The sequence below is a fragment of the Petaurus breviceps genome, unplaced genomic scaffold, assembly GCF_028583685.1.
Source record: "Petaurus breviceps papuanus isolate PSGF00001 unplaced genomic scaffold, PetGlider_PUasm1.0 180, whole genome shotgun sequence".
Taxonomy (NCBI): Eukaryota; Metazoa; Chordata; class Mammalia; order Diprotodontia; family Petauridae; genus Petaurus; species Petaurus breviceps.
In genome coordinates this window covers 6358704-6380304 of record NW_027185782.1, presented here as the reverse complement: position 1 = coordinate 6380304, position 21601 = coordinate 6358704, and the positions used below count along the sequence as shown (strand labels likewise).

Sequence of the window (21601 nt, the reverse complement as noted above, 5' to 3'; positions counted from 1 at the left end):
CATGCCCCCTCTGTTTTGGAACATTAACAGTGCAGGAGAAAAGGGAGTCTCTTCCAATGAACTACTTAACCACATGATATAATAGATTGGGAGTAAATTCTGCTGTTTATCATTCATTCTCCCCCCCCCCCCTTTGGGAAATGGATGTAATGTTATCTCCAAATATATTTAATTTTCAGATATAAAATTGAAAGACAGTTTTCTGTCCAAATCATCCTTTCATATGTAGGTAATCTCTTATAAAAACAGTATGTACCTGCTAAAAGAAGAAGTTTCCACTCTGTCATGCAAGCTCACTTCCCCTATTACCAGTGGTCATGGACTAGGCTCTTTAGTACCATACTCTTGGAAGAAAATGACACCGCTAGGATTAGTAGGGAGTACCCAACTCTAATTTTTCCAGGTGATAGAGAATTACTGGACCTTAACATCTGCCTTGCAGTTGAACCTCATTGTATGTTATAACCAGTCTCTGAGCAAAGAGGTAGCCTGTTAGAGATAAAATGGGGACCCCTTTGCTATTGGTGATGAGATCTGATTTTGTATTATTATTGCCATCGAGTCACAACTTCACTGAGATTGTATTTCCTAATCTATAGAATGAGAGTATTTCCTGTGACACTTCATGGGTATGTTTGTGAGGACCAAATGAGATAATATGTAAGAAACTACCATACAAGTATACATATATGTTATCCTGCTTCTGAATACCTATTCATTTGACATTTATTTTTGCTATTCTGTTTTATAGAACAATACCTTAACTTTCTTGCAAACTATTTATCCTCTAGCAAGCCAAGAACTTCTTGGTTGTCTTTGCATTCCTCAAAATAACTTACATGGAAAGGTAGACATTCATTTTATTTATTTATTTTTTTAAGCAATTGGGGTTAAGTAACTTGCTCAAGGTTACACGGCCAGTTATTTTTGGGTGTGGTGCTGAGTATCTGAGCCTGGATTTGATTCAGGTCATCCCGACACTGGAGCTGGTGCTCTTACTTGGCTGTGCTACTTGGCCGCCCCAAGATAGTAATTTTAAATAATAGAATATGGTAAAGTTAAGATTCTTCTTAACTTTACCACTAATGATATATAATCTGTTACATTATAGTTTTTCTATTTTTTATATAGTTCTTTTCTAAAGGATAATTAAAATCTTAGAGCAGTCTCAGAAGAGTTAGTCAAAGGGTATAAAATCTAAAAAGTAGTTGTAAAATGCCCCTCTATCCCAAACTGATTTGAAGTAAAAAATATGGAATTAGGTATGACATTTCTCTTTTGAAGCAGCAGAAGACAGATAATAGTAACAGTGGTACAAGGCTTTGATTTGGCACCACACAACTATGAAGAGTAGAAGCATGAATATATGGCTCAAAGAGTCAAGTATAATTCGTAGTAAGTGTTGATGACTTTCACAGGATTCTTGTCCTGCTACTTGTCCTCCTACTGACTTAGTACATTTCCTTAAAAAATATATAGCCCCTCTCTTTTTCCTCCCCCTTGATTCCTGCTTTTTTTTTTTCAAAAATATTTTGATGAGAGAAAATGAATTAGAATTATTCTTTAAAAAAAAACCTGTGAATGAGGCTATTCTATGAATGACACATAATAACATTGTCAATGTCACCATTTCCTCTATTCATTACAAATTATAACTGAGCAGCACCTTCTTATCCTTGTGCTTCCCTAAATTAAAGATCTGTGAACATATTGGAGGATTTATTCTTATTCTTTTAGTATTTATTGTTTGCCACTGCAGCATTTTTTATCTGGCATCACATTGGCTGCATTTAAAAATATACATCTCATTTTGTACCTTGTCCATTCTCTCCATAACAGAAGGAAGGTAGGGTGTTTCTTTATCAGTCTTCTGGAATTGATGGTTGGTCATTGCACTAAACTCCTTTAAGTTTCCTTTCATTAAAATGTTGTTACTCTATAAATTGTTATCTGGGTTCTGCTCACATATCGGTGTTAATTCATATAACTCTTCCCAGGTATATTTGAAATGGTCTTCATCACAATTTCTTACTGCTCAATATAATTATCTGTTACATTTTTGTACCTGAATTTGTATAGCTACTCTCTAATCATATGGGTAGTGTTTCACCTTCCAGTTTTTGACAGTAAGAAAAAGAGCCACCACTATTTAAAAACAATTTTTTCTTGTTCTTTTTTTTTTTTTTTAATTTTTTTGTGGCAGTTTATATTCTAGCAAATGATCATGTTTTATTGCCCTAATGGGTTGAAAGCAAACTCCCAGTACAGATTATACACTTTACCCATTTAATTATAATCACACTTTCCACTCATCTGATATATCTTCTATTTAGAGTATCTATTTCATTTATACTTATAATTTTAATAATCATACTATGATCTAGATAAATTACATCAATTATTTTCTATAAAACTCCACTTGTTAGAAGAATATCTAGTAGGAAAATGCTTAAATCCTGACATAAAAATATTTGTGATAAAACTAGGAGCTCTGAATTTCATGGTCCTTGACTATTGCCTTTGAAGTAATGAAAAATCTATTTTCTACTACTTGCTTCAAGGACTCTACTAATAAAATCTTGCACAAAGACTCATCTTTTTTAAAGTAAGACAATGTGAAGTAATTCTAAAGCATTAAAAATTATTTTAATAAATTCTTACTGGAATTTCCTAGTCTACTTTTTTCTTTTTTCCATTTTTGGAGGGGGGAAGGTAGGGCAATTGGGGTTAAGTGAGTTGCCCAAGATCACATGGCTAGGCCTAGTCTACTTTATAAAAATTCTTTTTTCAATTTAATTTAAAAAATTTTAAAACTCTTATTTTTTATTTTCAACATTGATTTCCACAAGATTTTGATTTGCAAATGTTTTCCCTGTCTTTCCCCTACCCCATACCCCAAGATATCAAGCCTACTAAATTCCCTTTCCCCCAATCTGTTCTCTCTTACATCCTTCACCATCCCCCTCCCTAGTAGGGCAAGATGGATTTCTATACTCCATTGCCTGTATATCTTATTTCCCAGTTCCATGGGAAAAAAATTTTTTTTTACATTTGTTTTTAAAACTTTGATTTCCAGATTCTTTCCCTTCTTCCCTCCTCACCCACCCCCAATGGGAAGATAAGCAATTCAACATGGATTGTACATGTGTAGTTATGCAAAATGTTTCCATAGTAGTTATATTTTGAAAGACAAGATATTTCCCTCCATCCTATCTCGCCCCCCCCCACTTGTTCTATTCTCTTCCTAAACCCTGTCCCTTTTCAAAAGTGTGTCCTTCTAACTACCCTCTCCCCTAATCTGCCCTCCCATCTATCATCCCCCCTCTCATCCTTTACCCCCCTGCTTTCCTGTAGGGTAAGATACCCAATTGAGTGTGTATGTTATTCCTTCCTTAAGCCAAATTCAGTGAGAGTAAGGTTGACCCATTCCCTTTCACCTTCCTGCTCTTCTCTTCCATTGTAACAGTAACAGTTTTCTCTTGCCTCTTTTATATGAAATAATTTACCCTAATCTATCTCTCTCTTTCTCCTTCTCCCAATAAATTCCTTTCTCACCTCAATTTTATTTTTTAGATATCATCCTTTCATATTCAGCTCATCCTGTGCCCTCTATGTATATATGTACACACATATACACAATACATCCCCCTATATATAGATATATATTCCCTTCAACTGTCCTCATACTGAGAAAAGTCTCATGAGTTGCAATGATCATTTTTTCCATGTAGGAATGTAAATATTTCAGCTTTAATTAAAGTTCTGTATGATTTCTTTTTCCTGTTTACCTTCTCATGCTTCTCTTGTTTCTTGTATTTGAAAGTCATATTTTCTGTTCAGCTCTGGTTTTTTCATCAAGAATACTTGAAAGGGGGGCAACTAGGTGGTGCAGTGAATAAATCACCGGCCCTGGAGTCAGGAGGACCTGAGTTCAAATCCAACCTCAGACACTTAACACTAACTAGCCATGTGACCTTGGGCAAGTTGCTTAACCCCAATTGCCCTCCAAAAAAAAAAAAAAAGGCAAAAGAATACTTGAAAGTCCTCTATTTCATTGGATGACCATATTTCCCCCTGAAACGTTATGCTCAGTTTTGCTGGGTAGGTGATTCTTGATTTTAATCCTACCTCCTTTGGCCTCCAGAATATCATTTTCCAAACCCTTCACTCCCTTAATGTAGAAGCTGCTAGATCTTGTATTATCTTGATTGTGTTTCTTCAATATTCAAATTGTTTCTTCCTGAAAGCTTGTAATATTTTCTCCTTCACCTGGGAGCTCTGAAATTTGAGTACAATATTCCTAGGAATTTTCTTTTTGGGATCTCTTTCAAGAGGCGATTGGTAAATTCTTCCAATTTCCATTTTGCCCTCTGGTTCTAGAATATCAGGGCAATTTTGCTCAATAATTTCTTGAAAGATGATATGTAGGCTCTTTTTGATCATGGCTTTCAGGTAGTCCAGTAATTTTAAAATTATCTGTCCTGGATCTATTTTCCAATGAGATATTTCACATTGCCTTCTATTTTTTCATTCATTTGGATCTGTTTTATAATATATTGATTTCCCATAAAGGTCTCATAAAAGCTTCCATTTGGTCCAGTCCAATTTTGAAGGAATTATTCTCTTCAGTGAGTTTTTGAAATTCCTGTTCCATCTGGCCAATTTAGTTTTTAAGGCATTCTTTTCCTCATTGGCTTTTTGGGCCTCTTTTGCCATTTGAGTTAGTCTATTTTTTAAGGTGTCATTTTCTTCAGTATTTTTTTTTATGTCTCCTTTAGCAGGCTGTTGACTTGCTTTTCATGATTTTCTTGCATCATTCTGTCTTACCAATTTTTCCTTGACTTCCTTACTTGATTTTGAAAATCCTTCTTGAGCTCCTCCATGGCTGGTAACCAGTTCATATTTTTTACTCTGAAGCTTTTGATGCAGGGGTTTCGACTTTTTTTCTTCTGGTTCCATGTTTTGATCCTTTTTGTCCCCAAAAAAGGCTGCTATGGTCTGATTTGGCTTCCTCTGCTTGCTTATCTTACCAGCCAATGATTTGACTTTTGAGCTCTTTGCTATGGTAGAACTCTGCTTGTAGAGTGGAGAGAGCTTTGTCCCAAATTGCTGGGGTTTTCGCAGATGTTGTCAGAGTTATGAGGAGGACACCCTGTCTACAGCCACCACAAGGTCTGGCACACTGGCGTTCCTTACCCCAGGACCACCACCCAAGACTGCAATCCATATCCAGGCAGGACAAAGTAAGAGCAATTACCCTCTGAATGGTCACTAGTTCACCCTAGATCTGCAGGCCAGGAGTCATGAGGCAGCACCTGCAGCCACTGTGCCTCTACCACCTCTGCCACCCCAGGGGCAGGGGCAAGACTGTGTTCTTCTCACCCCTGCATCAACAGGGTTCCCCACTGACATTTTACTTTCTCTTTGATGTTTGAGTTGAGCAGTCTGGAAACCACCACAGCTGCTGGTGATTCATTCTCTTGAAGTCTGCTCCGGTTGGTCTGTGCCGCTGGTCACACTCAGTCTGGGCCCACAGATGGTTCATGTGAGACTGAGCTCAGCTCCCATCCTGGTGCGATAGACCCTTTCTGTTGGCCTGCCAGGCTGCCTTCAGTGGAAGATTTGTTTCTCTCTGTCATTTTGTGGGTTCTATAGCTCTAAAATTAGTTTAGAGTCGTATTTTACAGGCATTAGAGGTGGTTGGTATGGGAACTTAAGTTCTGCTTTTACTCTGCCATCTTGATTCTGGCCCCCTCCCTTCCCCCCTCAGAAAAAAATTGTGTTTGTGTGTGTGTATGAAACCTTCCTTCTTTTTTTTTTAATCTCTGTATTGTAGAAGAGGTCTAGAGGTGGTCAAGGTTTAACTTCTGAAACTATGATCAGTTATTTCATTCATCATTAAACTTTGTTTGTTTTCCTTTGTTACTGTGAATATTTTGTAATTTGTTCTCCATATTCTGTTTGCTTCTCTATGACAGTTCATACAAGTCCTCCAGATTTTCTCTGCATTCTTCATACTTATCATTTTTATGACACAATAAACACAATTACATTTATATAAATTTGCTCAGCTCTTGTGTAGTCTGTGCAATTGCATAACATCTTTCCTTGTAAAGCACAGTACACATGTAATTCAGCCTATTCCCCTAGTTATTTCTACTCTTTGTTCATTGCCTCTCTTCAGTAAGTATCCAGTGCTGTCACAAAAGAAATCTTTGAACATTTCTGGTTTTTTGTAAGCTGCATTTAAATTAGTTTAAATATGGAGGAACTGGACCATAAACAATTACCCTAGAGACTTGACTGGAATTGTCCTATAGATTTTAGGGTTGTTCACTCTATATGATAGAATTATTGTTTAATGCAGATGGACCTACCTTTTAGGTCCTTTCTGACTCAAGTTAAACTTTAATTACTAGAGTCTTAGAATCTCAAACTGTTTACATGTGGTGATAAGTCTTCTTTTCTTTTACAGAGTTCCTAGTGAAGAATGCAATGGGATCAATAGTATGTCTGTGGAGAGTGGCCCTGGGACAAGACTGAGAAATTTGCCAGTAATGGGGGATGGACTAGAAACTACACAAATGTCTACGACGCAGGCCCAGGCCCAACCCCAGCAAGGCAGCACTGCAGGCAGTAATCCCCCACCCCCAGAGACTTCCAACCCTAATAAACCCAAGAGACAAACCAACCAACTGCAATATCTGCTTAAAGTGGTGCTTAAGACGTTATGGAAACATCAATTTGCGTGGCCTTTCCAACAGCCTGTGGATGCAGTCAAGCTGAACCTCCCTGTAAGTACCCTGACCTGAACACTTTCGGCTTGCCACTTTTTGGCCAGTTAAAACAGCTGGAATGGTTATTCTATATTTATTTCTCTGACCTTTTCCAGAGAAATAGTTGATATTTTCTAAGAATTTAAAGGTTTGGCCATTCTGTTCATCTGAGTGGTTTTAGGGTGACTTTCATGATGCTGTATCCATCAACAAACCTTTATTAGTACTTATTATATGTCAGACATTGTGATATGAAACAGAAACTTCTATACTCATAAGGCACTTACATTATAATGGGAGAATCAAAAAGTATAGATATTTACAGAGTAAAATACAAAGTAATGATGAGTTAGTTAGGTTTAAGAGGGAATGTACTAGCAGATGACTGAAGGAGTTCATATAGAAGCTGTCAATTGAGCTATATCTTGGATGAAAAGAGGGATTCTATGAAATGCAAGTGAAAAGGGAGTTCATACTTGGATTAGGTACCAGCCTGTGTAAATACACAGAGATGGGAGGTTGAGTATGTGAGGAACAGTGAGAAGTTCAGTTCACTGGATTACAGAATACAAGACCAATGTCTAGTGAACCTAGAAGGATGGTTGAAGAAGGGTTATGGTAGGCATTAACAGATAAACTGAGGAGTTTATAGTATATTCTAGAAGCAATACAGGAGCTTCTAGAGTTGATGGAGTAAGAGGACTACATGGTCACATCTGTGCACCATAAAATAAAAATCACTTGCAGTAAAAATGCAGAATGCTAAAAGACAGAGAAAACAATTAGGAGGCTATTGTAGTAATCTAGGCAAAAAGTGATTAGGATATGAACTAAAATGGTGACTGAGTTGAGGGAAGGGGATGGATATGAGAAGATGTTGGTAGAAATAGTAAGATTTATCAACTATGGGACAGCTAGGTGGCACAGTAAGAGCGCCAGCCCCAGAGTTGGAAGGACCCGGTATCGGTTCCAGCCTCAGATACTTAATACCCACACAAAATAACTAGCTGTGTAACCTTGGGCAAGTTACTTAATCCCAAATGCTTTAAAAAAAAAAATTTATCAACTAATTAGATGTATGAAGTGAAGGTGGGTGAGAAGACAAAAATGATTCCATGCTTATAAAGCTGGGATATTGGAAAGGTGGTAGTGTGTTGCCTATGACAGCAATAGGGAAGTTTTGGGAAAGGGAACCTCTACCGGGGAAGTTAATGAGTTCCATTTTCGACATGCCATTTTTGCTTTGTTTTTTGGAAACATCTACCCTGAAATGTCCCATAGACAATTGTTAGTCCTGGACTGGCATCCTTGAGGGGATGCTTGAGCTGGATATCTATCTAGGTCTCTGAATTATCTCTATAATGATAATAGTTAAATGGGAATTCATGTGTATACTTTGAGAGAGAGAATAGAGAAATAAGAGACACAGGCCTAGGACAGAATTTTGGCAAGTATCCACAACTAAGCATATGTACATGAGCCCAAAAAAGAATGGAGAGGGAGCAGACAGATAAGAGAATAAGGAAAAAGTTGTTTCATGTATACCTAGAGAGAAGATAGTGGTCATATGTAAGAGATGCAGCAGTATCAAATGCAGCAAATAGATTGAAAATGATGAGACGTGAAAAAAAGTCTATCAGATTTTGTAATTTGGTGTGTCAATGGTAATTTTAGAACAAGCAATTTCAGTTGTGTTGAGCTCAGAAACCAGATTTCAGAGGTCAGGAATGAGAGGAGGGGGCTTGGAAGCAACTATAGATACCTTTTTCTAGGAATAAAAAGGGAGCAGAGATGCTAGGATCTAATAAAGGTTTTTAAGGGTAGGGAGGATTTGGAGATATTTAAAAGGCAGTAGGGAAAGAAGTAGGATAGAGGAAAAGGATAGGTTAAAGTTCCAACCTCTTGGAAGACAATAGGAGGATATGAGAGTGAACCTTTGAGAATATTATCAGTAGCACTGAAACGTGAGGATGAAAATAGGAAAGCAAAAGAAATGTTTTATATATTTATATATATATTATTATTATCAATATCATTTTTAAAAAAGAAATGAGATAGTGCCTTGTTAGAATTATAAATAATCTTTTTTATGTTTTCGTATGACTGTTGCTTTGAATTAAAATTTGTGATGTCCTGAGAGCTCTTATGATTTTACTACATTTTCTTCATTTATATCGATACAAGTGTTTCCTGGCAGGGATAAGTAGAAGAAGAAAAAAAAAGCCCAGGAAAGCTTTTCTTTGAGGATTAGGTCAAGGTGTTTTTCCTCCCTGGTTGTTGTGTGATATGTTTTTTCAGAATATAGACAAGTAGGATTATAAGAGCCTGTGTTCTGTTAGCAACTCTGAAGACCCAGAGAGGGGAAAACTTTTGTTTTTAGTTGTATTGAAATCTTTTAGTTTAAGATCAGTCTTTACTGAATACTTTTCACTCTGCCTTTTACTGTCTTCATCTTTTCTTTGATTTCAGGGTCATTAATAGTACACATAATTCGGTTACTTTCCTTCCTATTGTTGTGGTAACTGCAAATACAGTTTTTCTGCTCTGCTTACTGAATACTAACTAATCTTAATATATCCCTTTGAGTTCTTTATTTTTATAGCATATTTCATCATTCATTTCCTGCAATATGTATTACTATTCTCCACTTGGTAAGCATCCACTTATTTATTTCACAAATTATGCTTATACACACATGCACAGACACATATATACATACACACAGTCACACACACATGTAAGACTTTGTATTGATATTGGCCTTCTTAAAGTATATATAAGCACCAGTAGAATTGCTTGATTAAAGGGTATGAAGAGTTTAACCACTTTTCTTGCCTATTTCCATATTTTAAGAAATTATATGAATGATATCAGTGCATAATACCATAAAGTCTATAAGAGTATTTCTGTCTTCTCAGCCTGAGAGCCATTCGTATTGAAAAGAAAAAACTAAAATAATCAGGTTGTAAAAGGGAGAAGGAGGAAGTCAATGGAAATTGCTTTGTGGGATCAAACCTCAAGTAAGAGAATATGGACCCTGTATGGACCCTGTGTGAAAGACTTTGGGAGAAATCTAGTAGTGAAATACTTGTGAGTGTATTTTTAACAATTAGTAGATTTAGTAGAGGTTCCCACCCACCCCATATAGGAATTTGTTTATGGTACCAGATGTTTCTTCATTCACTTTTATATTGCTGGTCTATTCTTTAAATCCTTTGTGTAAAAGTTTTCCCTATAAAAGATGTCTCTTAACTGTAGGTTCCATAAGCAGTTCTGCGATAGTCTTCCTTCTTATTTCCAACTTTCCTTTATATATCTTATGTATAGGTGGTTGTTTATATGTTACCTCCTTCATTACATTATGACTAGAAGATACAGTCTATTTTTGTCTTTTTATCTCTAATATTTTGGCATTTATTAACTTATCTCCTATGAGACAGATATCCCATGTAGATGAGAGATGATGACAGAGAAATGTACGCCCAAGAATATTATGGTAGTTCTTTTTGTTAACCTGAATAATTAGAAACAGAATGGGTGCCTATAGATTGGTAGATGACTGAACAAATTGTGATGTATTAACATCCTGGAATTCTAGTAGCATGAGAAATGAGGAATGTGACAGATTCAGAGAAATATGGAAAGATTTATATGAACTGATAGAGTGAATTGACTAGAATAGGAGCTTATGTCCCATGATGACCAGAGCAATATAAAGGAAAACAACTAAAAGATCTCATGACTTTAGAGGAGCAGAGGTCTAGTGGGACTTCAGCAAATCTGATAATGAAGCCTGCCACCTACCTTGATAAAGTTAAGTACAGACACAGGTGCAGAACTGGACCACTGCCATATATATCCAAATATATTGGTTTGATGTTTTCTTACATACAGTACAAATATCTTTCTTATGAGATATGGTTTCCACTTGGAAGGTTGATTTTTAGACAGTGATAGATATTGAGGAGGGAGGAATATCAGCAAAGAATTTTAAAAGTTTCACAGTGGGGAAGGTGTTGCAGAAGGGGTTAAAAATAGAACAGAATTCTTACATATATAGGCTTAAATTTTATATACAGTCTTAATTAAATAGTCATAGAATTTTTGGGTCATTCATAGATGTGCACAGAACAGAGAAAAGTTCAAGTCGACTGTTAGATAGGCATGTTCCTAGCTAAGATCAAATAAGATGGCACTCTGCTTTCTTGTTTCAGCTCTTTCATATTGTAAACAGTGTCCTTTTTCTCTCTGTTTAGTTTCACATTTTCCACATTTTTTGCTTTTTTGTTGGTTATTTCACTATCTAAAATGGCCCCCAAGAGTAGTGCTGAAATGCTCTCTAGTGTTCCTAAAAACAAGAAAGCTGTGATGTGCCTTAGATAAAATACATATGTTAAGTAAGTTTCATTCAAACATGAGTTAGAGTGCTGTTGGCTGTGAGTTCAGTGTTAACGAATTAACAGTATAGTACATACATTAAAAGGAAGAGGAAATTCATCAATCTACACACAAGGACATATGTATTAAAGTAAATGTTGTGACCAGAGGCTTGTAGGAACCCCCCCACCCCTTACTTTCCCCTAGGAGCAATAGTTAAATATTCGGTAATTGGGTGTTCCCAGTGAATCCAGAATATAACTAATGAACATTTGAGAATTACCTGCATATAACTGCCACCACCACCACCACCTTCCCCCTGCCCCAGAAAAAAGCCACAAAAATCTTTATGTGATAAGAAGCTCATAGGTTGTTGTATGCTCTTCTTCCATGTCCTGGGTTGTTTGTGGTTGTTGATGATTACATTTTAAAAGAAATAAATTCAAGGAAAATTTATGACAAGGATAGCACTAGAGACTGGGGCCTTCTGGGAAAGGTATTACATCAGCAGAATTTTGAAAGAAACAAGGAATTCTAAAATGGGGGTGGAGGGGAATTCCAAACATGGGAGAGTGAGTCAGTGCAAGGCATGGGGAGAAGGAGATATTGTAGGTGAGGAACAGCAAAAAGGTCAGTTTGGCTAGTATGAGTGTAGGAAGCGAAATAGTAAAGATTAGAAAAATAGATTGGGGCTTTCAGAGCTGAACAGGGGCTTATATTTGGATCTCAAGATAATAGGGAGGTTTTGGAGTTTTTTGTGTGGGGTCAGACTTGACCCTTAACAAAATTTCTTTTGACAGCTGTGGAGGAAGAATTGGAGAGGGAAAAGTTTTAGGACAATGCTGTGAAGTTCTTACCATAATCTAGGTTAGAGGTGATGAGGCTTGAACTAGGGTGCTTGGCTGTATGAGTAGAGAAGGGAATAGATGGGGAGGGGGGAAGAGAGGTAGAATATGACAAGATTCAGCATTAGCAATCAATTAAATATATGTGCTGAGGAGGAATGAAGAACTAAGGATAACATGAAGGTTGTGGATCTAGAGTAAATGAAAAATGGTGGTCCTCTACCAAAACAGCAGATTTTGGAAGATGGATTTATGTTGGTGGAAAGATAAAGATTTCATTTCTTTGACATGTTGAATTTGAGATACCATGGGGATATCAGTTTAATTATCCAATTTGGGAAGCAGAGATGAACATACAATCAATTATTAAGGACAACAGCCAACCAGCTTTGGTCCAGAAATCCAAATCCAATTTTCAGATACTATCTTAAACATTTCTTCACTTATCTTTTTATTGGAACTATCACTATTATTGAGCAGCAGTGATCTACATAATAATTCTGACTTTCACATTTCACATCTTCTTTGGGGGCCAAGGGGGGAAGAACTAAAACTTTAATTATCTTTAGCATTACTATCTAAGCTTTATAGATGGGTATTTACTTTTATTTCCAGGTCTTTGCTACCACAAAAAGTACAGCTAATTATAGATGTTTTCCAGAATAGTTGTACCAGTCTGCAACTTTACTAAAATGCCTATCTTCCCATATCCTCTCCCAGTACCAATTGTTTGTAAGTTTGCCAATTAGATAACCATGAAGTGAAACCTTAGGATTTTCATTTGCATTTCTCTTCTTGTTAGTGATTTTAGGAGCATTCTATCATATATGGTTGATAATAGAATGTACTACTCATTTTGCTGATTGTTCATATCTTTTGATCACTTCTATTGGGAGAATGGCTTTTGATTTTATATTTCTATTTATTATCTTTATATAGATCTATCTTCAATGCCATACTGCACATATTTAAGGTTGATAATTTTTCTCCAGTTGACCTCACCTCTTCTTATCCTAGTTGCTCATTTTGGTTGTACAAAAGTTCTTGAATTTCATGAAATTATCTTTTGTTGTCCCTATCACCTATTGGGTTAAGAATTCTTTCCCTACCCTATGGCTATGAAAGTTAAATACCTTCTTCTCTCATTTTTTTTTAGTTATCATCTTTATTATATATAGTCCACCTTATCCAGTCCATATCTGACCTCTCTTCTCCACCACCTCATACATGCACATTTTATTAGTATATTTTCTCTCTCTCTCTGTCTCTCTCGAGTTCAAATGCCATCTTGCACAAATGAGATTCCCACGGTAAAATCCACAAATACATGAATGTCTAGGACATCCACATAACTAAATTCTGTTGGAATGAGGTTCCAATATAATTGCTATTAGTTAACAGCATGTTAAGTGTATATGTATTTGCCTGTGTATGTATGTGTGTACACACATATCATCATAAAATGCTGGAACTAAAATTCCTGTGACAAATGATTCAGAAACTAAAGTCAAAAGAGTTCAGTTACTGGAACAGTCTGGAATTGTACTCTTAGACTTATTCAGATCTTGATTTCAATTTTAGCTTTACCCATGTTAAAGCCATGTATTCTTTAACAATCTTTAATCCTCATTTGCATTATCTATAAGATGTTATGGTGCTCATACTACCTATTTTATGGTTTCTGTTAGAAAAAAATAGATAATGTATATTAAATAATCTGCTCTTATAAACATTGAACTGTATAATATTATGGAAAGAGCATTAGATTTGGAATCAGAAGATTTAGATTTCAATCCTGTCTCTGCTACTTAATACCTTGAGAAAGTCAGTTTACTCTTTTGGACCCCAGTTTTCATCTTAATAAAATTAGGTAACTGGACTTGTTGACTTCCAAATCATATATGAGTAACCTTCATGCCACACTCCAATTCTCTCAGCAAGCAAGTGACAGCTTCCAGGGGTGGGAAACCTTATTAGGCCTTTCGACTTGAGTCCAAGTGTTACAGAACAAATCCTTTTATTAAGGGGTTTTGTTCTGTGAAGTTTGAATTCAGTTAAAGTGCCACTTGAGGCCACATGTGGTCTCAGGTTCCCCACCTCTGTGTGAGCCTTAGACAGAACTCAGTTTTTCTAATTCTTTGACAATTCTCTGTGGCTGTTCTGTTTATTGGTCTCTGCCAGATTCTAGAAAGCATTCTGAGTAAATTATTCTTGAGCTGTAGTGCTCTATATGTTCCAAACGTAGGAGAGTATTTACATGCAATTAGTGACATTGTCTAGCTTCCCTTTTCTTACCAAATTAAAAATGAGCTTGACTTTCATAGTTGTCTGTAATCTTTATTACCTGTCCAGCCTTTTCTGTTGCTACCCAACATGTAGAATAAGCTTTGATCAAACATTTTCTCACTGTCCTACAGATACTTACTCCTGGTGTATCCTTAGTTAAAATTCCTGTCCCTCTTATTTCCAAATATCTTTTTCTCTGTAACAACACTCTCTGTTCTGTCTTTTTAAAGAAAATAGATATTTTATTCATACTTTTATGAAAATGCCTTTAACTTTCTACCACTTCTCTGGTCTCTACTTATTACTAAAATATGGTCAAGCAAAATAAGTTAGCACATAGGTCATTGATATCTGCGAGGGGCAGCTGCATTGTGCAATGGATAGAGTACCCTGGACTCAGGAAGACCTGAGTTCAAATGTTCAGACCCTTAGGAGCTGTGATCCTGGACAAGTCACTTAACCCTCTTGCCCTCAGTTCCCCTCATCTGTAAAATGATCTGGAGAAGAAAATGGCAAGCCATTTCAATATCATTGCCAAGAAAACCCCAAATGGGTTCATGAAGAGTAGGAAACAACTGAAACAACATGTCTGACAATGTAATTATAACTATGTATGCCATTCCTCTTCTGAGAAGTGGGAACTCTTACAGTCCTCTCAGCTATTCCTGGGTTCCTATAGCTCTCACAAGTCTGTACTGTGCATTTTAACTAATGGTATACTGTCTTAGAGTCACCACTCTCATTTTTTTTTTAATGCTTTATTAACTTCTGATTTACATCATCCATTTCCACCAGATTTTGAGTTACAGATTTTCTCCCCCTTTTTCCCCTACCTACCACCCCAAAATAGGAGTCCCACAGGATATATCCCTCCTCCAATCTGCTCTCTCCCATATCTTCTCCCATACCCCCTTCAACTTACCACTCTCATTTTTTAAGGACAAAACCACTAATAATTTTTATATCTCTCATTGCCCAATAGAAAATTCAGTAACTTGTTGATTGTGCCACTAGAAGAATTTAGGCAGAGATTTCCTTGTTCATGACAGATAATTTTTCCTTGACTTGTAAATAAGGTACAAACTAGTCAGTTATCAAACTTTTTTCAAAAAAATATTTGCTATGTGCTGTGTGCATTGCCAGTTTCTGGGCATAAAAAGTCATAAACAAAGTAGTACCTGTCCTTAAATTTACATTCAGCCAGGGAAAACATATACTCATATGTAAGGAAAAACATGTACATTTATTTAGACACAAGTATGTGTGTATGCATGTACATATGTATGTATGTATGAATGTATGTACAAATTAGTGCAAAGTAAATAGTTACTTGGTGATGTAATGGTTTTTAAGATGGACAGTGTACTTTATGTATATTATTTCACAGGAAATAATACTCAGAAATCTGAGTATCTTATATTCATTTTATAGCTAAGGAAACTAGAGTTGAAGTGACCTGTGCATAATTACACACAAAGCTAGTAAATATTGAAATGAAATTCAAACTTAGGCTTCTCTTTGAGTTCAGGTGCCATGCTCTTTTCACTCCACTTGACTACTGATTTGGAGTGGTGTATGTGTTTTCCTCCAGAGATATGTATAATCATTAAAGGGTTCCTTTAGTAGTCAGAATGATCATGGAAAGTCAGCATTACATAGTGCCATTGCTTTCAAAGCGAAGGCAGTAAAGATCTAAACTACCTGCAAGTTAGCTGTCTGTTCATCAGAAACACAGTTATCATCTATGTATTCTCTATTCTTCAGTGTGCTGAAATGATACAAAAATAAAACATTTAAAAATTGTCCCCACTATTTCTCCCTCCCCTCCTTTCTCTCTAGGAACTTGAATGCATTCACAATGTGCGTCTATAGACTTGGAAGTATAATCAGAGTAACCTTTATTTTATGTTGCATTGACATTGAGGCCTCTTTTTATTCATCAGGATTATTATAAAATTATTAAAACGCCTATGGACATGGGAACAATCAAGAAGCGCCTGGAGAATAACTACTACTGGAATGCTCACGAATGTATCCAGGACTTTAACACGATGTTTACAAATTGTTACATCTACAATAAGGTAGGATCTCTATGGCTATTTTCTAACGGGGGATTTCTGGGTCCATTGTCACTTCATTTCATCCTATAGACAGGGTTGTTCCTTAGGTTTCTTTGTGGGTTCATTTTCTTTATTAAATCAGGAGATAGGATTACTAAGATCTCATAGATGATTATTCAAATGGACAGGTATTCAAACTTAGGACAATAGGCAAAAAGATATTTAGTATATAAAATAAATTTTAATGTGACTCCTTTGATTTTGGTATTCTCTAGTTCAAAGTTTTATTTGATTATTTGGTGATGTTTTAATTACACTTTGTGTTTATGTTCTGATGCCCTTTCAATTCTGATTTCTTCCCCATGACCTTATTTTTAGATTGATGCTAAGGGTAATAGTGGTAGAACTTTAAAATTATAGAATTTAAGATTTAGAACTGGACAGAAGCTTAGAGATGCCCTAGTTCCAGTCCTTCATTTAACAAGTTAAGACTCTGAGGCAGTTAGGTGGCACAGTCAATAGAGCACCATCCCTGGAGTCAGAAGGACCTGAGTTCAAATCCAACCCCAGAAACTTGTCACTTACTAGCTGTATGACCTCAGGCAAGTCACTTTACCCCAGGTGCCCTTCCTTCCCCCCTCCCAAATTAAAAAGGCTCAGAAAATTGAAATGACTTGCCCAAGGCCACACAGGCTTGGAAGTAGCAAGGAGAGGATTGGAACCTAGACTGACTCTGTCTAGTATTCTTGGCAATTCATTTCATTCAGACAATGTAATGTATCAAGAATTGCTCTTTAAGATGCTTTCTTTCTAATGGCCGCCTTAACAGAAAAGATCATAACCTACGAAGAGCAGATGCAACGGAGCAGGATTTCTAGCCATCTTTGTAATGACTCTTTCCTACAGATTCCTAGAGTTCCTACAGAACTGGCAATTTTTTAATAATTTAATGTAGTCTATCTATAAAGCAGGAACCTCAGTTCCTTCTTGCCAGAGAAATGAAACTGCCCATATAAATTTCATTTCACTGCAGTGTTTAGTAGGGAAAACTATGGCACTGTTGATATTCTCCCTTCCAAGAAGAGATGGGGAGGTGGGTTTGTTTTATCTACTGTATTTGAAAGTAGTTCCCATTGAAAATCTTTCTCTACCTGGTAAACAGTCCTCTCCCCCCTGCGTGTGCACCACCCCTTACCACTTCCCTCCCCCTGGTATTATTTTAAAACTGTGTTAGAGACATAAAGCAAGTGCCTCTTAGCTCTTTCAGGACTGCTTGCCCAGATTTGAAGTCATGTGATTTCAAAAGAATCACCAGTTTAAGAACCATAGACTTTTGTATCTGTACAAAGAAAGTGAATGTATATCCAAGGAACATTACTATTTTTGCGCTTACCACTGAAGCTGAAAAAGAGATGTTACAGCTCATCTAGTAAAATCCCTTATTATACAGATGAGGAACCTGAGGCTTCTAAAAAGGGAGGTAATTTTCCCAAGGTTCTACAGTTAGTAAATGTTAGTAGTAGAATTTGAACCCAGATCTTAAAGCTTTAGGTTCATCAGTCAATTATACCAAATTAGTCACATCTTCTCATCTAGAACTACTCTTCAGAGTCATAGTTAAAGAAAGGACATGAAATGCAGTGGTAGGTTGATGGCCTTACTAAGGACCCTCACTAGGAAAATTAAGAAGAGGAAAAGAGTCTCTTAACTTGGGGTTCCTATTTGAAAAATGTTACTGCACAATGTTTAGAAAAGCAGCAGTGTAGGGTGCTGGATCTTGGGGCTATACACATTGGAGTGCTGGGTACGGAGCTGTCACTTGGTTTGCTATGGTGTGGACAGTGCTGCCTGACTCACTCACCATATGTGTCTCGTTAATCCAGCCAGGAGATGACATAGTCTTAATGGCAGAAGCTCTAGAGAAGCTCTTCTTGCAGAAAATCTCTGAATTGCCCCCAGAAGAAACTGAAATCGTAATAGTCCAGGCAAAAGGAAGAGGACGTGGGAGGAAAGAAGCAGGTAGAGTAACTGGTGCTGATCGCCTCAGACACTCCCTTCTTTGCTCCAGGAGCAACCCCACATTACACATGTAACAGTCATTCCAATAATGCCCCTTGTTCTGTGTGGGGAAACTGGAAAGTCTAGTGCTTTTGGCAATCTGTGGCCCATTTCAGTCATAAAAATTTGAAAAATAGCCCATCTGTTTCCTTCTTATCTTTTTTTGGGGGGGGGGGGCTATGCTTTATTAAGCTGTGGGGGAATGGAGGGATTCTTTGAGGGAGTTCTGAAATATTACTTTTAATGCCAAAAACTTGAAGGAAATTTGTTACTTGAAAGAAATTGTTGCCCTTGAGATATTCTGTCTTTTTAAACCTGTGGGACAGAGCAATAATTGTGGTGCTCTCTCATTGCACCTACAGATGTTTTTCACAGAATATATTAGTGTTAAATTGAGAGAGGTTAACTAAATTTTATGGCACTTTTTTCCACCTTTTAGCATTTAGTCTACTTACCAGTCCTTGGTTGGTGTTATGGTATTTTTGACAAAAGCAGACAGACTGATAGAATTTCCTAAAACCAGATAATGAGCTGCAGGTCAAAATAAGATTGGAACTCCCTCATTTATTAGGCTTAGTTTTATGTTTCTTTGTTTGTTTGCTTTGTAATTTGGAAATGTCAAAGCACTTATATTTATTAATCTTTTTCCCTATTTGCTTAGGTCCTCCATGTTGGCTTACCTCAAAATTCAAAAGTTCACCTGAGGTGAACTATTTTAAATTTAAAACAATTTTAAATTGTTAGTTGCAGCTCTTGATTGTATGTGAAAGTTGTTTTTAAAATTGTTGCTTTTCTATATTTACTAGCAGCCCCAACCAGTAAAAAGTAACATTTTTGACACTTTAAATCCAAGGCAGATTGGAATGTATTTTATTTAACAATCAGACTTTTTTTTCACTTTTAAATTCATTAGAATGAACTCTCTGGTAGAGGTACAACTAGAACATCAAAAAGCAACTTACAGGAATGACAAAAGTAGTATCCTTTGCATTGTATATTTACTTTTTAATACATGTATGTGCACAATTGATTTTATTCCCTACAGCTCTAAAACTAGGGTAGCATAAATTTGAGCAAAGAAGCTTTCCATGATTTTCTAGGACTTTTCAAATGATTAGTGGAGAGTTTTTGTTGTTCTCTTCCACCCCCCCACCCCCCATTTTGCTTACCTATGAAACTGGTTTAAATACATTATTTCTTATGTCTTTATTCAATATAGCAATATAGATATTAACCCATTTCCTTTAATTTTCCTCAGATAAAGCTTTTAATTAAAAGCTTTTAGGGAAGTAAAGGAGACAGCATTACCTTTAAAAATTTTGAATTCAACAAATAATTAGGCAATTATTGTGTAGAAGTTACTGGAAATAACAAAAGACACAAATAGTCCTTGCTATAAAGGATCTTACTTCTGCCTACCAGGGAAGACAAGTATAAGTATAGATTGGCAAATAGACAAATTTGGTTAGTATTCTCTGGCTCCTAATTAAGTTTTAATAACAAAATCTATGTAGTTAATTGCCAGAGGAAACTCCATTTTTAATAGGGTTCTTTTGTTATAACTGTCAGACTAAGCTGAAATGAACTTTGAATTTACTTATGTAGTTTACAAGAATACAGTTCTGGTAGGCAGAATTGGGAGTGTAAAACTCCCAGGCTTTCTCAAGAGCAGCATTTAAGAGGAACAGAAAACATTAAACTATAGAAAAGCTTTGATAAAGGAAAGTTTGTCAAAAGCCTCAATAAAATGAGCCCCTACCTTCAATTACCAGTTTCCCTTCACTACTTCCCCCTTAGAATATCTGATTTCCTTCAAAGTACAGCTTAGTGTTACCACCTATATGATGCATTTCCTGACCTGCACGGCTACTTGAATAGGTCATCTTCTCTCTCTCTCTCCAAATCAGCTAACCCCCCCCCCCCCAAAAACAAACAAACAATGCTACTAACCTTGTGTATACATATATATATTTACATGTATAGGTCACCCCCTCTTTTAGAATGTTAGATCTTTGAAATCAAGAGTTGTTTTATTTTTGTCTTTTATACTCTCTGTAACTAGCCCAGTGCCTTACATATAGTAAGCACTTAATAAATAAATAGCTGTTGATTCATTCCTCCCCAAATATTCTTTCTGTCATTGATTTTAGAGAAGCATAGGGTTACAAAATTGACTGCAGAAATTTCTGCAAAAAACTACTGGCTCTTTTTCACTTGGGACCCTTTCTTCATAATAATGATACAGGAGTGCTTTTCAAAATACCAGCTTTATGTGTAAGTATGAAGGATATTCCTTTTTATACAAACCAGACATTCTTGGGCAGATTGTATGCTCTGCTCTTGAAGTCTAAACTTCAAGTAGCATGAGAAGATAATTCTATGAGACTGTTATAAGGAAGCTTCTTAAGATCATTGGGAAGTAGTGAATGCCCTTGAGGGTCAGTCATAGATTTGTTCAAGAACTTTTGTAAAATCATGTATGATGCATTTTGCTGCTGTTTTGGCTATATTCAGAAAGCTAGAGATTTAGGGCTACATTTCAGTGATTTTATATAGTAACATCATGTTGAGTACTGCTTATATTTAGTATATTGTTTTTTTATCCTTTTTTCTACACCTACATCTCAAAATTATCTGTCCTGTCAATTGCATATGACCATTCTTTTCTTTTATCTTTGACAGTAACATCAAAACCTGGAGCCTCAGTGGTACCAAACACAACTCAAGCATCAACCCCACCCCAAACACAGACCCCTCAGCAGAATCTTCCACCTGTACAAACGACTCATTCCTTTCCTGCTGTAACCCCTGATCTTATCATCCAGACTCCTGGAATGACCGTTGTGCCCGCCCAGACACTTCAAACTCCAGCACCTCCACCCCCTCCCCCCCCACCTCCACCCCAAGCACCTCAGCCCATTCAGACCCACCCACCCATCATTGCAACTGCCCCACAGCCTGTGAAGGTAAGTGTAGCTTCAGATTACGAGAAATTAAAATTAAGAAATTTAGAGATTGTGCATCTCAGTAGTCCCATCTTGAATTAATAATGACAATACTAGGTAGTGTTTGTGCTGTCAAAGTTTTATGATTCCAAAAATTTACAGATATCTAAATCTGGTAGAGAGACATGGACTGCTATAAATTCCAAAGAATTTGTAACCTTTTGTTTTTTGAAAGGTATACTTTAAAAAAAAAC

The 21601-nt window shown here is 36.4% G+C and overlaps 1 protein-coding gene across 2 annotated transcripts in view; it reads left to right on the top strand.

Annotated features, from left to right (window-relative positions):
- Positions 1 to 21601, top strand: part of BRD4 (bromodomain containing 4) — a 193571-nt gene that overhangs the window by 98636 nt on the left and 73334 nt on the right. For both annotated transcript variants that reach the window (XM_069086941.1, XM_069086942.1), the window contains exons 2-5: positions 6476 to 6794; positions 16228 to 16365; positions 18228 to 18363; positions 21085 to 21368. In XM_069086941.1, coding sequence (XP_068943042.1) covers positions 6510 to 6794; positions 16228 to 16365; positions 18228 to 18363; positions 21085 to 21368 — 843 coding nt within the window. In that variant the 5' untranslated portion in view covers positions 6476 to 6509. The remainder of the gene's footprint in view (positions 1 to 6475; positions 6795 to 16227; positions 16366 to 18227; positions 18364 to 21084; positions 21369 to 21601) is intronic.